The sequence below is a fragment of the Amblyraja radiata genome, chromosome 10, assembly GCF_010909765.2.
Source record: "Amblyraja radiata isolate CabotCenter1 chromosome 10, sAmbRad1.1.pri, whole genome shotgun sequence".
Taxonomy (NCBI): Eukaryota; Metazoa; Chordata; class Chondrichthyes; order Rajiformes; family Rajidae; genus Amblyraja; species Amblyraja radiata.
In genome coordinates this window covers 8,891,055-8,906,506 of record NC_045965.1, presented here as the reverse complement: position 1 = coordinate 8,906,506, position 15,452 = coordinate 8,891,055, and the positions used below count along the sequence as shown (strand labels likewise).

At 41.2% G+C, this 15,452-nt stretch overlaps 1 protein-coding gene across 6 annotated transcripts in view; it reads right to left on the bottom strand.

Moving 5' to 3' along the window:
- Nucleotides 1–263: 263 nt before the first annotated feature.
- aspm (assembly factor for spindle microtubules) overlaps nucleotides 264–15,452 on the bottom strand; it is a 92,527-nt gene continuing 77,338 nt past the window's right edge. For 4 of the 6 annotated variants that reach the window (XM_033027990.1, XM_033027992.1, XM_033027995.1 and 1 more), the window contains 6 exons: nucleotides 13,438–13,629; nucleotides 12,985–13,177; nucleotides 9,106–9,260; nucleotides 3,039–3,215; nucleotides 833–1,005; nucleotides 264–717 (listed from right to left, as the gene is read on the bottom strand). In XM_033027990.1, coding sequence (XP_032883881.1) covers nucleotides 615–717; nucleotides 833–1,005; nucleotides 3,039–3,215; nucleotides 9,106–9,260; nucleotides 12,985–13,177; nucleotides 13,438–13,629 — 993 coding nt within the window. In that variant the 3' untranslated portion in view covers nucleotides 264–614. The remainder of the gene's footprint in view (nucleotides 718–832; nucleotides 1,006–3,038; nucleotides 3,216–9,105; nucleotides 9,261–12,984; nucleotides 13,178–13,437; nucleotides 13,630–15,452) is intronic. The other 2 variants (XM_033027993.1, XM_033027991.1) reach the window with 1 other exon arrangement.

Below are 15,452 nucleotides of genomic sequence, written 5' to 3'. Positions count from 1 at the left end.
ATATTTTAATGTAACAAATGTAATGTAAGGTAAATTTAACGTAATGTAGCTGACCACTAAGCCCACTTTCAGAAATGAACTACCAAAAGGAGATTTTATCATTCTCTTATTTGCTAAATATTTACAGCTATTAACTGTATTGTGGTTCAGTGGAGACTAAGGTAATATTCTGTTGCAAGGTTCCATGCATGTTGTTTCCATTCCCCACTTTAAACTATTAACCATAATTTATCAGTTCAGCCAGGAAAGAAGACATCAAGGCATTTGTCTTTACCACATTGGTTGCAATATTGGAAACATTTATTTCTTTTCCTTAAGATGCAAATATGTCACTTTTTAAACAAACTATACAAAGAAACAGTTAAAAATATTGTTAAACTTAAAAAACAGCTCATTGAAATAATGCCATCTTCATTATTTATGAGATTAAAGATGGACAATAACATGATGAATCACACGTATACAAAAGCCTCTGGGATAACCAAACCATATATATCCAATTTTGGCAATATACAAGCAATACAAATTGGAAATGTTTCAAAGATTATTTTTGCATACACATTTATAGGAATATATCTAGCAGTAAAATCAACATTTTCCTTATTCTTAAGATTTTAAATAGAAATTCCGAGTGTATCCACTACTAACTGAATGGCTTTTAAAGGATCCACAACTTCTTTCACATTGTCTCTCCTCAAGACCCAGTCTGGTTTTAATCTGTAATACAGAAAAGTATGAACATTTAACAGTGACAGGATAATAAAGTAAAGCGAGTGGGCAAATCAAGAGAATGCCATCAATGAACAATCAAAAAAGTGAATAAGATGCTTACTTAGAAACTGCTCTTGTTCGCACTGGAGTGGCTGGAATATATAAACTACCATTGTGAGGGGTTTGCATCCGTTGCTTAACGTTTATTCTGTTTGCATCCATAGTATGTTTCCTCTCTGTTAGCTTGTAAATACTTCTGATTCGATCTGCTGCTTTGGGCATGCTACGAACCTCCTAGAAGCAAAATCTACCATTAGTGTCACATTTATTTAACTACTGATATTTGTAACCATTAACCAAAGCAGATTCGATTATGTTTTGGGCAGGTTCACAGTTTCCTGTAGGTTGTACCCACTGGCTCCTTCGCACAGGGTATTATGCTAAACAATTTGGAGTATGAGTGAGAGTGAATATCTTACGACCCATACCGTACAACTGGCAGACAGCAAGGCCCCGCAACAAGACAACCCGGATCACCCCCAGCACCAGCACTTCGCCATCCACAACAATGAGCTGCTCAATAAACTGCTGGGTGGGGTCACCATGGCTTAGGGCAGGGTCTTACCCAACACCCAGGCTGTGCTGCCTTCCACGAAAACAAGCTGTCCCAACAAAGCTTATACTGAGACAAGCAAATACAAACCAGAGTAGTATAACACGGTTATTAACTTCCTCTTAAGGGCATCAACCTAATATTACATGGATATATTGGAACAATTCTTGAGAATGACAAACTAATGCTGGGAAAATATCTGGGTTGCTTAAAATAAATATACTAAAACGTGAAAGAAGATGACAGAGGAGAGCATTGATGCTGGTGAACGGGCAATGGGCCTGAATCAGACATGATCGGAGGTATTTTGGGGGTTCAGAGGTCGGCTGCGGGATACCCCAGCGCATGGAGACTGCAGGAAGCAAGGCACTATGCATTTGCACTTCGAATCAGGCACAACTGGAGACCCCACAGAGGTCAGACGAGCACGCAGATCCTCGCAGCCTGCAGCGGCATGGGGAAGTGGAGCCGCAGTGGAAGACAGCATTGCCTGGGCGACCCCTGCAACTCCAATCTAGTGCTGCATCCAGGTCAACAGGCTTCTAAGGTCAGAAGAAGACACAATATTTTGGAGAAGGTGAAACCTGAAGGGCACAAGTTGGTGCTGGAAATGTGGCAACACTATGTGCTGCATCAGTGCAATCTACTATTCTAACGCTACAATCGTGGCACTCTTGTATCGAGTATGATTGTGCTTATGCATAGTGCGATTTGAATGATCTTTAATGAATTAAGAATTTCATCATATGAGACAATAAAGTACTATTGAACCAACCATCTTCCTGTATCCTTGGCAAAATCCAGACATCATATATAATCTTTCAGAACTACCTTTGTGGAGATGCAAGTGGAAATCGTTTTTACAATAGCAATATTTCGATCTCTTTTAAAGCTAAGTTTTCATCTAATTAGTATTAACTGAACTTAAGTACTGTTTTGCAGCAACAAGGTACCAGATTTGTCTTGGGGCAAACAATATTGGAGGCTTAGGATTGCAGTGGGAGTAAGTGCTATGGGTTTTAACAATGTAAATGAAATATAACGAAAAACCAACTCGGAAAATTTACTCTCACATAGCCCAGGCAAGAAACTTTCAGAATGAACTTGAAGAATGAGTAGACTGAAAACCTCCTTCATGTCACAAAACTGAAGCACATGCCCATGAGGGGGAAAGCCAGAGTTTGTCACTAGCCCTCCTTACTCTTACATATCATTCTCTACAATATTCCAGAATGTCTCACAGCACGTGATCAATTCTCAGCTTTTACGTGAAGGGTCCCTTTTTGATACCTAATTTGTGGTGTTTTCATCTATCAAGGCTGGAGGCATATCAAGAATGCTACAAGTGGTTTCAAAATTAGGTACAGAAATAAAAGTGTGAGACTGGAGGATATTTCTAAAATTACACCTCCAAGTGACTAAGGTCAAGCATGACATGGAATTGGATCTTATCCTTTGCGTAGACTCGCCTGCCAAAGATTATTCAGATGTAGGACTAGTTACTTCAATTTACTGGATATTAGATGGCTCCGCATCCAGATGTGACGGCAATCAAAATGGAAAAGTAATGGAAAAGGCAATGAAATTGAACTTCACCACATCAACCATGTCCAATTGCTACTTGTTGTTCAGCCTTTTCTTTGGTTAATTGTTCTATCATGCTTGTTTTTCACAAAACAGGGGAAGCATTTTAGCAATGCAAACCATTACTCACCAATGCCTTGGTTGACTCCTGTGACAGAATGGCAAGTAAACAGCAAACCTTTGTAAAAATGCTGCCACATTTGTCAGACGTCTTATCACCCGCTTTCCCTCTGTACATGTACAACAGATCGAGTAAGGTATCCACAGAACTGTCCACTTCATAAACCACTGAAGCAGTTTTCTCATACTGGAGGCCAGGGGGAACAATAAATATATATTTTTAGTCAGTTAGAATAGAAAGTTGAAAATCTATCCTCCAAACAGAGAGGAAATCCTAACAAATAGTCGACCATTTGCCAACTTTGATTAACCACATGCTTTATTATCAATAATAAATGTTCCCACAAAAAAGGTATTTATATGAAAGAGAAGAAAAAGAGCAGATTATGCGATGCCATGAACAATCATGCAAAGAGTAGGAGTTAACGGGTCCGTTTCAGAATGGCAGGCAGTGACTAGTGGGGTACCGCAAGGCTCAGTGCTGGGACCCCAGCTATTTACAATATATATTAATGATTTGGACAAGGGAATTGAATACAACATCTCCAAGTTGGCGGATGACACGAAGCTGGGGGGCAGTGTTAGCTGTGAGGAGGATGCTAGGAGGCTGCAAGATCACTTGGATAGGCTGGGTGAGTGGGCAAATGCATGGCAGATGCAGTATTATGTGGATAAATGTGAGGTTATCCACTTTGGTGGCAAAAACAGGAAAGTAGACTATTACCTGAATGGTGGCCGATTAGGAAAAGGGGAGATGCAACGAGACCTGGGTGTCATGGTACACCAGTCATTGAAAGTAAGCATGCAGGTGCAGCAGGCAGTGAAGAAAGCGAATGGTATGTTAGCATTCATAGCAAAAGGATTTGAGTATAGGAGCAGGGAGGTTCTACTGCAGTTGTACAAGAGCGGGGAACGATGAGGTTGGAAGCTTGGTCGGGCAGGGCGTGGGAGTTGATGAAGTCGGTGATGGTGCTAGATATGGTGGCCTGGTGCTCGTCAGTGGGGTCATGGTCCAGGGGTAAGTAGGAGGAGGTGTCCGAGAGTTGGCGCGTGACCTCAGATTTGTAGAGATCGACGCGCCATCCCAGTTGTTCATCCCAGTTTGGCAAAAAAATAAATCAGGGAAGGTAGTGCATCCGTGGATAACAAGGGAAATCAGGAATAGTATCAAAACAAAAGATGAAGCATACAAATTAGCCAGAAAAAGCAGCCTACCAGAGGACTTGGAGAAATTCAGTCCAGCAGAGGACAAAGGGCTCAATTAGGAAAGGGAAAATAGATTATGAAAGAAAACTGGCAGGGAACATAAAAACTGACGGCAAAAGCTTTTATAGATATGTGAAGAGAAAAAGATTAGTTAAAACAAATGTAGGTCCCTTGCAGTCAGAAACAGGTGAATAAGGGGAACAAGGACATGGCAGACCAATTGAATAACTACTTTGGTTCTGTCTTCACTAAGGAAGACATAAATAATCTGCCGGAAATAACAGGGGACCGGGGGTCAAATGAGATGGAGGAACTGAGTGAAATCCAGGTTAGCCGGGAAGTGGTGTTAGGTAAATTGAATGGATTAAAGGCCGATAAATCACCAGGGCCAGATAGGATGCATTCCAGATTACTTAAGGAAGTAGCCCCAGAAATAGTGGATGCATTAGTGATAATTTTCAAAACCTTTTAGATTCTGGAGTAGTTCCTGAGGATTGGAGGGTAGCTAATGTAACCCCACTTTTTAAAAAGGGAGGGAGAAAGAAAACAGGGAATTACAGACCAGTTAGTCTAACGTCGGTAGTGGGGAAACTGCTAGAATCAGTTATTAAAGATGGGATAGCAGCACATTTGGAAAGTGGTGAAATCATTGGACAAAGTCAGCATGGATTTATGAAAGGTAAATCATGTCTGACGAATCTATAGTATTTTTCGAGGATGTAACTAGTAGAGTGGATAAGGGAGAACCAGTGGATGTGTTATATCTGGACTTTCAGAAGGCTTTCGACAAGGTCCCACATAAGAGATTAGTATACAAACTTAAAGCACACGGTATTGGGGGTTCAGTATTGATGTGGATAGAGAACTGGCTGGCAGACAGGAAACAAAGAGTAGGAGTAAACGGGTCCTTTTCACAATGGCAGGCAGTGACTAGTGGGGTACCGCAAGGCTCAGTACTGGGACCCCAGCTATTTACGATGTATATTAATGATTTGGACGAGGGAATTGAATGCAACATCTCCAAGTTTGCGGATGACAGGAAGCTGGGGGGCAGTGTTAGCTGTGTGGTGGATGCTAGGAGGCTGCAAGGTGACTTGGATAGGCTGGGTGAGTGGGCAAATGCATGGCAGTTGCAGTATAAATGTGAGGTTATCCACTTTGGTGGCAAAAACAGGAAAGTAGACTATTATCTGAATGGTGGCCGATTAGGAAAGGGGGAAGATGCAACGAGACCTGGGTGTCATGGTACACCAGTCATTAAAAGTAGGCATGCAGGTGCAGCAGGCAGTGAAGAAGGCAAATGATATGTTAGCATTCATAGCAAAAGGATTTGAGAATAGGAACAGGGAGGTTCTACTGCAGTTGTACAGGGTCTTGGTGAGACCACACCTGGAGTATTGCGTACAGTTTTGGTCTCCTAATCTGAGGAAGGCCATTCTTGCCATAGAGGGAGTACAGAGAAGGTTCACCAGACTGATTCCTGGGATGTCAGGACTTTCATATGAAGAAAGACTGGATAGACTCGGCTTGTACTCGCTCTAATTTAGAAGATTGAGGGGGGATCTTATAGAAACTTACAAAATTCTTAAGGGGTTAGACAGGCTAGATGCAGGAAGATTGTTCCCGATGTTGGGGAAGTCCAGAACAAGGGGTCACAGTTTAAGGATAAAGGGGGAATCTTTTAGGACTGAGATGAGAAAATCATTTTTTACACAGAGTGGTGACTCTCTGGAATTCTCTGCCACAGAATGTAGTTGAGGCCTGTTCATTGGCTATATTTAAGAGGGAGTTAGATGTGGCCCTTGTGGCTAAAGGGATCGGGGTATGGAGAGAAGGCAGGTACAGGATACTGAGTTGGATGATCAGCCATGATCATATTGAATGGCGGTGCAGGCTCGAAGGGCCGAATGGCCTACTCCTGCACCTATTTTCTATGTTTCTATAGAAAATAGGTGCAGGAGTAGGCCATTTGGCCCTTCGAGCCTGCACCGCCATTCAATATGATCATGGCTGATCATCCAACTCGGTATCCTGTACCTGCTTTCTCTCCATACCCCCTGATCCCTTTAGCAACAAGGGCCACATCTAACTCCCTCTTAAATATAGCCAATGAACAGGCCTCAACTACATTCTGTGGCAGAGAATTCCAGAGATTCACCACTCTATGTTTCTATGTAATCTCACAAAGCAAAGCTGCAAGCTGCAAGGTCTGCATTGGCAGAACACATTTGTTTATGTACACCCTGCTAACCCGCCTCACCCTCAGGTAACATGGAATGCCTCGTTTAGTAAAGCTGGAAATATCCTTTCTGAAGCTATCACTTGTTGCCCTTGCCATATATGAATGGGTTACTGTAGACCGATTGAAAACATGATTATCATGACAAAATCAAAGGCACCAAGCACACCACTGTGCACCACGCAAATCATTGTGGTTGGCCAAATCACAGGTCGTGAAGAGATAGAAAACCCGGTTGTGTGCTGCAAAAACAACAACCTCTAGCTAAGCATCAACAAGACCAGAGGACTAATCGTTAACTTCAGAAACGGGAAGACAGGAGAGCTCACGAGAGGGACAGCAGCTGCAATGTACTATGCATTAACATATCGGAAGACCCAGGCTGGACAAAGCACCTCCACGTCATCACTGAGGCGGCATGCTGGCAAGTCAGCTTTCTTAGAAGTTTAAAGGACAATAGGTGCAGGATTAGCCATTCAGCACTTCGAGCCAGCACCGCCATTCAATGTGATCATGAGAATTCCACAGACTCACAACTCTGTGTGAAAAAGTGTTTCCTCATCTCTGTTCTAAATGCCTTACCCCTTATTCTTAAACTGTGGCCCCTGGTTCTGGACTCCCCCAACATTGGGACTATGTTTCCTGCATCTAGCGTGTCCAAACCTTTAATAATCTTCTATGTTTCAATATGATTCCCTCTCATCCTTCTAAATTTCAGAGTAGACAAGCCCAGTCGCTCCATTCTCTCAACATATGACAGTCCCGCTATCGCAGGAATTAACCTTGTGAACCTATGCTGCACTCCCTCAATAGCAAGAATGTCCTTCCTCAAATTTGGGGACCAAAACTGCACACAATACTCCAGGTGTGGTCTCACTAGGGCCCTGTACAGCCGCAGAAGGACCTCTTTGCTTCTATACTCAACTCCTCTTGTTATGAAGGCCAACATGCCATTTGCTTTCTTCACTACCTGCTGTACCTGCATGCTTACTTTCATTGACTGATGAACAATGACCCCCAGATCCAGACAAGTATTATCTAAATGACACCATTCAGATAATAATCTGCCTTCCTGTTTTTGCTACCAAAGTGGATAACCTCACATTTATCCACATTAAACTACATCTGCCATGCATCTGCCCACTCACCCAACCTGGCCAAGTCACCCTGCATTCTCATAGCATCCTCCTCACAGTTCACACTGCCACCCAGCTTTGTGTCATCTGCAAATTAGCTTAAATACTCTTAATCTTCTAGAGATAACTGTAGAAAGTACCCTGACTGGCCGCATCTGATATGGTGTTGTAATTTCTACACAAAGGAACTCAAGAGGTCGCTGTGAGTGATGAACACAACCATCACGGGGCACAGTCCTCCCCTCAATTGAAAGCATCTGCACAAGATGCTGCCTCAAGGCAGCATCATCTATCATCATGGATCCACACCATCAAGGCCATTCCCTCTCCTTGCTGCTACCATCTGTACAGAAGCCTGAAGTCTCACACCACCAGGTTCAGGAAGAACTACTTTTCTACAACCATTCAACCGACCTGTACAATCCTGATCCTATCTCAATAATGGAACACCATCAACCTAAAAACAGATTTTTATTTTAGATCCAAATTGGACCCAAAGGGGAAGCCAAGAAAGTGGAAATCGCATGGGACAAGATGGTGAAGGCATATGTTGGGGAAAGACATGTGGTTGTCCAGGTTAGAATATAGTCAAAGAGCAGCAGGAATCACTGATGGGGACCAGTCAGAGGGCTTATCATGGAAATCCCAGAGGAGAACTTCTTTGAAGTAGGCATACTTTGAAATTTCATAGTAGTGCAGTAAAATGGAGACACAAGAAACTAGAGATGCTGGAACCCCGAGCAAAACACACAGTGCTGGAAGAACTCGGTGAGTTCGGCAGCATGTGGAGGGAATAGACAGACAAAGTCACGGGTCGAGTCCCTTCTTCATCCAGCACCGTGTTTTGTTCAAGATTCCAGCATGTACAGTTTTGGGGTCATCAGAATTTTCATTATACCTGCACTTCACCATACTTGTACAAGCTCAACAAGACTTGAACTCCATGCAACAAACAGGAGAATAAAAAGATGAACTAAATGAACCAATTATCAATTCTTATTTCAGCAGCTCTCCTGCAACATGTTAGTAAATGTAGGTCGCAAATATTTATTCTCTCATTTTAAGAAATATGTAAACAAATCATTCAAAATAATACTTAACTGCAAAACAAAGAGACTACTTACAGTTAAACAATTTCAGTGCACGGCACAATTGAAAATAGTTGTTCCAAAGCACAGATATGACTTTAAGTACTATCTTAAAGTTACTCCTTTTTGGCTATAACACTATCACAGTCTAATTAATTCATACACATACATTATGGATGCTGGCAAATCCATGTAAATTCCAGTTAACATTGAAAATCAATGGTATGACCCTGGGAAATGTTGTAACATTTTAATCTTACAACGCCAAATAGTCTTGCACAAGTATTTATTACCAAAAGGAGAATTTGATAATAATGTTTAGCTGAAAAGATCAAATATATAAAGAACCAAACTGCCTATGAAGAATAGATAACAAAACTAACAATTGTGAGATACTTCATACTATACCTTTGAAAGATTGAAAAGAACTTGAATTGCATGTTTAATGACGTCCATACAGGGCACACTGCGGTTACAACTTCTAATCAATGTGAAAATAATAGGTGTTGCTCCACTTTGAGCAAGATTTTCACAACAAGCTGCAGATAGCCTGGTTGCAACTTCTGAAATGAAATGAATGGAAAAACTAGTCAATCTTTTAAGATTAGAATTAGAATTCTTAAATAAATCAGTGACTGAGATTACTAATTTACACTTAAAATATGGCCAAACATCACAATACATGTGAGAAAAGGGATTTCTCTTCTATGTTAATCCATCTTCAATTTCGAGCAATTAGACTTCCTTCTCACCAGCATTAAACTGCACGTCTCCTCAGCGCACAATACCAAACTTTCCTCAATGATCCTCCCGCCCTTTCACACAAGCTTTTCTCTACTTTCTCTTCGGTTTTTCTTCTGATATCACGCCCATTTACTCATTTTGTTTGCTGGACCTTGCTCGTGCTCCTTTAATTTGAGCCACTAAATTGGTTATACTCCCTTTTCTTTCCTAGACACATGCGAGCCAACATTAAATGCCTTTCCTTTCAAACCTGCAAAGCTGTGAACAAACAAAATTTGACAAGTGCATAACAAATCATGTCATCTATTTATTTATTAGTTATTTATTGCGGACAGAATAAAATCTATCATTTGTAGTTAAGGAGATGTTGGTGCTATCCAAACCCACATCCATTGTGCTATTACACAATGCAACCTTTTAATAATATTTTAGTGCCAGTTATAGTACTGGAGTGTACCTTATCAAAGTAGATCTCCTGTGACTGATTGGGGTATATGGTCAATTTTTATTATTCTCAATCTCACTACACCCACTCTCACAATTGGCGACATAATCCTCCTCAATTTCTTTGTATAGGTTCAGCTGAGATGGACAATTCTTATTTGATTCTGTTTCTATCCATGGCCATTCCCAAATAATCTACCATAATTGCATCTCTTCCTGTCCTTGTACTGAAAACACTTGGGTCTTCCTATGCATTTCTCACCTGCATGGTATCCTTGCAAAGTCATGACTTTTAGTTACTCCATTTCTGCATCACATTCAGCACTCATTGATGGCATAAAGTTGGAAAGGGTGCAGGGAAGATTGACAAGGATATTGCCTTATTTGCTCTTGAAACCCTCATCCATAGGTACCTATATATAGGCAATCAATAACCAGTATAACTCCAGTCAAAAACCGAGGCAAATCAGTAACTGATCAGTGATGATGCCTGCATTTTTGTCCACCAGTGATGATGCCACAACTAGTTATAATATTGAACGATGACCGGAATGAAAAGACTGAATGTTCTACAGTTAAACTAGAAGATACAAAAATAGGTGTAGACACAATGAGTTTGCGAAGGGATATAGATAGAAGATAGACACAAAATGCTGGAGTAACTCAGCGGGGCAGGCAGCATCACTGGAGAGAAGGAATGGGTGACGTATCTGGTCAAGACCCTTCTTCAGACTCAGATATAGATAGGTTAAAAAGATGACATGTAGCTGGCAGCGAAAATATAATTTGAGCAAACGCAAAGATGACCACATTGGAAAGAAGAATGGAAAAGCAAATTATTTAAACTGAGTGGGGCTACAAAATTTATCACTGTATCTTGGCACACTTAACAATAAACTAAACAAAAATGTTGTGGATCAAGGGAATGTGCAGTGATAGCACATGAAACAAAGCTGGCATGAAGATGCAGCAAGTAACAAGGAAGGCAAATGGAATAGTGGTATTTACTGTAAGAGGTATGGAGCATTAAAGACTATGCAGATTTTAATCTCCACAGTGATTGCATTGGAGACAATTCATACAAAGCTCACTAGTTGGATTCTTGTGATGAGGAGCTGAAGCAGCGATAGCTGGAACTTATACTTACTGGAGTTGAGATGAATGAGGGGTAATATTGTTGTAAATCAGGGGACTGTGAAGAATGTATAGGGCGACTGCGCAGACCAAGAAGGGGTCAAAGTTAAAGGGCAGCAAATGAGAGGGAGGGAACAATGTATTTTGTTTATCCACTGTGGGAGGCAGAGAAATTCTGCAACTTGGTGTCAGATATAACCCATGACAATTAAGCCAAGAGATGCTGTCACTGGGGCAATAGACAAGAAAAATCAGGACTCGGGTGAATTTTGGAAGCATAGTTTATGTGGAGGTTAGAAAAGTCGCTCTGTGGACAGATAGAAGTTGGTACCACGTGGGAAATCTGTATGAGAAGTAAACCATACCAAATGCATTTAGAAGCCAATCAAGGCAATTAGCCAGTATAATAGATTAGTAACAAGTGACGGCTTTTGTTGATGTTGATCATCATCATGTTGTGAAGGAGAATGAACCAGATCAAAGAATAAGATCATATGAAAGAAACCATAAAACTAGCGGGAATATACAAAGATCTTCGATAAGAATTTGAAGCAAGAAATGGACAGTTCACTGTAGAGGACGTCATGAGAATGAGCTCTTTGAAAAAAAGGTTTGAATCAACCAGAAAAAAACATATAGAGTAACTGAATATTTAAGAATAGTAAACGGCAATGAACACCAGCCTGTATCCTGAAAACATTGTCAAATGTGCAGAACCTGTACACGATTTACAATCCAAAATTAGTTTAATTCCAAATATCCCACTTGGAATATTGTTTTGTTTTTTAATTTAAGTGGTCAAAAAGACCTACTGTAAAGAATGAAAATATTTACATTCTATCAAACCTTTCACCAAAAGTGGGCAATGAACAAGTTTAGAAAAAATAATTAGATGTTGCAACACCAACACTTTGCAGTTAACACAGAAGAGAGAAGTAAATAGCGTAATGATAAAAGTGAAGGTTGTCATTTACCCACCTCATCAGAACACTAATATTTGTTGCATCGATCAAATATGCGCATCTGGAGTTCATTACAAGGACAACAGATCTGCACTTTTTATCCAGAGTTTTGGCAAATAATTCACCGGTATATTCAGATTCATTTTCCCCATGAGACTGAATGAGAATGAATTTCTATTTCTTATTCGTATACAACTAGGCATCAGTCAAAATCATGCAGTAAAACACACCACCTGGTAATGTCTGTGTGACATTTACACAAGAAAAATGTACAGGAGAGAAAAAGGTGCATTATGGAGTCATACTGCAAGGAAACAGGCCCTTCAGCCCAACTCATCCATGCCGACCAAGATGACCCATCTCAGCTAGTCCCATTCACCGGCATTTGATCCATCTCACTCTAAACCTTTCCAATTCATGTATCTATCCAAGTGTCTTTTAAATGTTGTTATTGTATCTGCATCAACTACCTTTGACAATTCGTACAATATACCCACCAGCATCTGAGTAAAAAAGTTGTCCCTCAGGTTCCTATTAAATCTTTCCCCTCTCACCGTAAACACATGCCCTCTGGTTCTTGATTCTCCTACCCCGTGTAAAAGAGACCGCATTCACCCTATCATTCCCCATGCTTTTAAACACCTGGATAAGATCACCCCTCCGTCTCCTGCGCTCCAAGGAATAAAGTTCTAGCCTGCCCAACCTCTCCCTATAGCTCATGCCTTTAAGTCCTGTCACCATCGTCATAAATCTTCTCTGCTCTCTTTTCAGCTTAATGACACCAATCCTAAAGCAGGGCAAGTGAAACAGAACACTTGGGTAAGTATGTGAGAATTATAAGAACCACTGGAGGAAATCAGTTTGAATCGATGGACGTAGAATCATACATGGGAAATGTACAAGAAAAAAAACTTTACGAAGTATGCTGAATTTCAAATGTTATTGGAAACTGCTCAATAACTTTTTGATTTATAAAGTTTGTGGAAAATGAATAACAACAAACCTAAATGCTGTAAGGCTGCAAGAATGGAGGAGAAATGTTTATATTTAAGAATGTGATCCACAGCCACAGCCGTTCTGTTGCATAATTTCTGATCCTCATGGCTGTTCTGATTGGCCTGTTGTATGCGGTGTCTGATCGCAATGATTTGAGGATTGCTCATTTTCTTACGCAACCAATATCCTTTCCACACAGCCTGCAAAAATGAGACATTTGTCGACATACTCTTCAACAAATAGATGCATTGTTACAAAAAAATCTCATATTCACCAAGGCCGTTATAAACTAATATTTGAGTTTCTAACTACTTCAGCACAATGGTTTATATATGTTTTTGATAGGTAAAACTAAATCGGTATGCAACACGCCTTTCCAAACACACACACAAAACAATGAAATGCGCATTTTTCTACTTACAATAACGTCTTGAATGCTCCAACGACACTAATAACTAACCTGCATTCTGATAATTCCACGGCAAGTTCTCTTTGCATGGATTTTAAAAAGAAACTTCCTGACAGATTTCTGAATGACAACAGCTGCTCTGTGTCGTCGCAACAGCCAAGCTTTCACAATCCGCTGTGATACAATGATCTTTTCACGTTCATTGATATATTGGCTGCGTTGCAGCCAAGTCCGGAACCATCTCTATAATGCAAGGGGGGAAACAACAATTTTGAAAGATAATTTGATTTGTTTCACAGAAATGAATACATCTTTGTGTATCAGTCAGAGGTAGACCTGAAAGACTTTGACAATAAAAACAAAAAAATCATGAGCTGTCCAAGGCACACAGTATAGAAACAAGTCCTCGTCGACGTCGTCGTCGTCCCCCCCCACTACCGCACAGATTGTATCATTACATAATCAATGAACATACCAACACGCAGACATAGTGTATATGGGCAGAAACCAGAACACCTGGAGAACATCCAAGCACAGGGAGAACATGTAAACGCCACCCAAGATAGAGGTTAGGGTTTAACTTGGGAGCTAGCTGTAAGGCAGCAGCTGTTGGCTGTGGCAATGTTTTGCTCCTTATGCATTTTGCTTTTGACGGATGGACAAACAGTTTATGCTCAGGCAGGGGTATATAGAATCACTATTTACAAACTAATTGGAAAGTTTTTCAGACACAAGGAACTGCAGGTGTTGGTTTACACAAAGACATAATACTGGAGTAACTCAGCAGCATCTCTGGAGAACATGAATAGGCAACATTTTGGGTTAGGATGTTGTTGTACCAGTAAGAACTGTTTGTTGCTTTCCCAACAACAAACCTTGGATTACAAGCAATATCAAGAGCCTCCTAAAAGAGAAAAAGGAGGCTTTCAAGGTTGGTGACCGGGAAAAGATCAAGAGGGTACAGCATGACGTGAAAAGGAGCATGAAGCATGCAAAAGAGGACTATAAAAGGAAGCTGGAGAGGAAAGTGCAGCACAACAGCATCAAAGAGGTGTGGAGATGAATGAAGACCATCACTGGCTTCAAGGAGAAGAGAAGCCAGCCGTCAGGGGATGTGGACAAGGCCAATGAGTTTAACCTGTTTTGTAACAGGTTTGATCTGGTGTCCCCTCCTACCTCTGCAGGTGCAGCCTCTCCCCCACCATCACCTCCACGAGGCAGCACCTCCTATGCCGGCATCTCCTCAACATGGCGGACGAGGTGAGAGCTGAACTGAAGAGGCTGTGCTCTGGTAAAGCAGCTGGTCCTGATGGTGTATGTCCTAGGCTACTGAAAGACTGTGCAGCTCAGCTTGCAGAGCCTCTCCAGACCATTTTCAACCTGAGTCTTCAGTCTGGGAGGGTACCAGGTCTGTGGAAAACATCATGTCTCGTGCCGGTTCCCAAGGCAGGGCGGCCGACCGAGATCGACGACTTCACATCTCATATCATGAAGACAATGGAGCGGCTACTTCTTCGTCTCCTGAGACAAGTCCAGCACGCACTCGACCCACTACAGTTTGCGTACCAGGAGAACTTCTTCGTCTCCCTGCGCTGTAGAACAGAGCGGTTCAGGAGATCCTTCACCCCTGCAGCCATTAGATTTTATAATATTGATTGTTAATCTGTATGGGGATGCTTTGCCCTTTTAATAGTTATGTATTGGGTTCTTATTAAGTATTTATTGCATTTATGTATTGTCAGCATTGAATGTATTGTCTGCTTTATGTTCTGACTGTGTTGGCTACTGGATATCTGAATTTCCCTGAGGGGATCAATAAAGTATTTATCTATCTATCTAGACGGATTGTCGTAAGAAATAGAAAGCTGGAGGCATGGTGGGGGCGGAACAAAGCCTGGTAAGAGATAGGTGGATACAGGTGCAGGAAGATTTTTGATTGGAGATCAAGCAGGAGAAGCTAAGCAAGAGAAAACACTGATTGACTCTAGCCCAAGTGGGAGGAGAGAAGTGAGTCAAAGTGGGGAAAACAGTTGAAAACTGAGGAATTTGGTTTGTAAATCGGTAAA